At 64.8% G+C, this 2,981-nt stretch overlaps 1 protein-coding gene across 1 annotated transcript; it reads left to right on the top strand.

The window, feature by feature from the left end:
* The first annotated feature begins 599 nt into the window (after positions 1 to 599).
* CEBPB (CCAAT enhancer binding protein beta) lies at positions 600 to 2,723 on the top strand. The gene has a single exon (XM_081257877.1). It carries the CDS (start codon positions 1,057 to 1,059, stop codon positions 2,098 to 2,100), a length of 1,044 nt encoding a protein of 347 aa, XP_081114003.1. The 5' UTR covers positions 600 to 1,056; the 3' UTR covers positions 2,101 to 2,723.
* Positions 2,724 to 2,981: the final 258 nt, after the last annotated feature.

The raw sequence follows: 2,981 nt of genomic DNA, 5'->3' as shown, positions 1-2,981 counted from the left end.
CTTGGAGAAGTGAAGTGACTTGCCCAAGGTCACACAGTGTGTTGGAGCCGGGCATCCCCGTCCCCTTCCACCCTCCCGGGGCCCATGTCCGGGTGTGGTGGGGCTGGAGAAGACCCGGGTGTGGTCTGAGGGGCGGGCAGGTGCGGTGGGCGGGGCTAGGGGAGGGGCGCGGTCGACCCAGGCACAGGCCCAAGTGGAGCTCGCCCCTGACCTGCAGGGCCCCAAACCCAGGTCTTCGTATTTAAGACAGGAAGTCGCCACAGGTGTGAAATTCCCTCCTTCCAGGATCTGGGGATGGGGGCAAGTTTAGGGGCGAGGCTGGACCCAGGGAAGGGCCGTGGAGATGGGTCACCTATCCGGGAGCCAGAGCTGGGGTCTCCAGCATCCCGCCTGGAGCGCGTCCCTTCGGTGGGGAGTCGGGACTGGTTGCAGCCGATCCTGAAGCCAGCGCCTCCTCCAGCAGGGGGCGGGCCGCGGCCGTGTTTGGGGTGGGAGAAGAGGATCACGTTGCCCCCTCCCCGGATTCTCCCCTCCCTTCTAGTATAGCCTCCAGCCCAGAGGGGGCGGTCCGGGGGCGGGTTAGCGCCTTCTCTCGCTCCCAATACCGGGGCCGCCGGGTGGGAGTGGGCAGGGGGCGATGCCGCCCCCCACCGGGCCGAGGGACCCCCGAGGGCGCGCTCCGGGTCTCCAGTCTGGCCACTACGCCTCACCGCCGCCCTCCCGGGGGTCTCGGGCGGCCACAGCGTGTCCTCTGCGTGCCTGGGGAGGGGCTGGGGCGGCCTCCAGGCGTGACGCAGCCGTTGCCATGGCCCGCCTTATAAATAACCGGGCTCAGGAGAAACTTTAGCGAGTCAGAGCCGCGCACGGGACCGGGAAGGGGACCCACCCGAGGGTCCAGCCGCCAGCCACCAGCCCCCGCACTAATAGCGGCCACGCCGGAGGGAGCGGCAACAGCATCAGGGACACAGCAGCGACAGTTCGGAGCTGGGAGGCCGCGCCACCTGCGGGCCGGCCGGAGCGGGCAGCCCCAGGCCCCCTCCCCGGGCACCCGCGTTCATGCAACGCCTGGTGGCCTGGGACCCAGCATGTCTCCCCCTGCCGCCGCCGCCTGCCTTTAAATCCATGGAAGTGGCCAACTTCTACTACGAGGCGGACTGCTTGGCTGCTGCGTACGGCGGCAAGGCGGCCCCCGCGGCGCACCCCGCGGCCAGACCCGGGCCGCGCCCCCCCGCCGGCGAGCTGGGTAGCATCGGTGACCACGAGCGCGCCATCGACTTCAGTCCATACCTGGAGCCGCTGGGCGCGCCGCAGGCCCCGGCGCCGGCCACGGACACCTTCGAGGCGGCTCCGCCCGCGCCCGCCCCCGCTCCCGCCTCCTCCGGGCAGCACCACGACTTCCTCTCCGACCTCTTCTCTGACGACTACGGGGGCAAGAACTGCAAGAAGGCGGCCGAGTACGGCTACGTGAGCTTGGGGCGTCTGGGGGCCGCCAAGGGCGCGCTGCACCCGGGCTGCTTCGCGCCCTTACACCCGCCGCCCCCGCCGCCGCCGCCGCCACCGCAGCCGGCCGAGCTCAAGGCGGAGCCGGGCTTCGAGCCCGCGGACTGCAAGCGGAAGGAGGAGGCCGGAGCGCCGGGCGGCGGCGCCGCCGCAGGCATGGCGGCTGGTTTCCCGTACGCGCTGCGCGCCTACCTCGGCTACCAGGCGGTGCCGAGCGGCAGCAGCGGGAGCCTCTCCACGTCCTCGTCGTCCAGCCCGCCCGGCACGCCGAGCCCAGCAGACGCCAAGGCGCCCCCGGCCGCCTGCTATGTGGGGGCGGCGCCGGCGCCCTCGCAGGTCAAGAGCAAGGCCAAGAAGACCGTGGACAAGCACAGCGACGAGTACAAGATCCGGCGTGAGCGCAACAACATCGCGGTGCGTAAGAGCCGCGACAAGGCCAAGATGCGCAACCTGGAGACGCAGCACAAGGTCTTGGAGCTCACGGCCGAGAACGAGCGGCTCCAGAAGAAGGTGGAACAGCTGTCGCGCGAGCTCAGCACCCTGCGGAACTTGTTCAAGCAGCTGCCTGAACCCCTGCTCACCTCCTCCGGCCACTGCTAGCGCGGCCCCCGCGCGCGTCCCCCTGCCGGCCGGCCTCCGCGCTGCCGGGCGCGCCGCGGCCACCGAGACTCCGGGAAGCGCCCGCGCTCCCGCCCCCGCCCCTGGTGGCGCCGGCAAAACTTTGGCACTGGGGCACTTGGCAGCGCGGGGAGCTCGTCGGTAATTTTAATATTTTATTATATATATATCTATATTTTTGTCCACACCAACCGCACATGCAGATGGGCCGCCCGCCCGTGGTGTTATTTAAAGAAGAGATGTCTATGTGTACAGATGAATGATAAACCCTGCCTCTCCTTCTGACCCCTCTCCAGGCGCCGGCGGGCGGGCCGGTTTCGAAGTTGATGCAATCGGTTTAAACATGGCTGAACGCGTGTGTACACGGGACTGACGCAACCCACGTGTAACTGTCAGCCGGGCCCTGAGTAATCGCTTAAAGATGTTCCTACGGGGTTGTTGCTGTTGCTGTTGTTTTTGTTTTTGTTGTTGTTTTTTTGGTCTTTTTTTTGTATTATAAAAAAATAATCTATCTCTATGAGAAAAGAGGCATCTGTATATTTGGGAATCTTTTCCGTTCAAGCATTAAGAACACTTTTAATAAACTTTTTTTTTTTTTTTGAGAATGGTTAAAGAGCCTTTTGGGGGCAGTAGTTGGCTTTGATTTTTTTTTTCCCCTTTATTTTGGATTTATGGTTTTATATTTGCTTTTCTGGTGTGTGTGGGGTTGTTGTGTGTGTGTGAGCTGTTATTATTTTTGGCTCTTTAGGTGGTTGAGTGGGGGGGGGGTTGCAGCTGCTTTTTCTCCTTTGCTACTTACTCCCCCAGGGCCTGTGCTTGGAGATGGGGGTACCAGGCTGGGGCGGGGGAGGGGCAGAGGAGTG

The sequence above is a fragment of the Mesoplodon bidens genome, assembly GCF_964165515.1.
Source record: "Mesoplodon bidens genome assembly, chromosome: 15".
Classification (NCBI taxonomy): Eukaryota; Metazoa; Chordata; class Mammalia; order Artiodactyla; family Ziphiidae; genus Mesoplodon; species Mesoplodon bidens.
Note: the sequence above shows the minus strand (reverse complement) of the source record. Positions and strands in the feature narration are given on the sequence as shown.

Excerpts from the sequence above, each read along its gene's own strand:
- CEBPB (XM_081257877.1), top strand. The coding sequence starts at position 1,057 with ATGCAACGCCTGGTGGCCTGGGACCCAGCATGTCTCCCCCTGCCGCCG.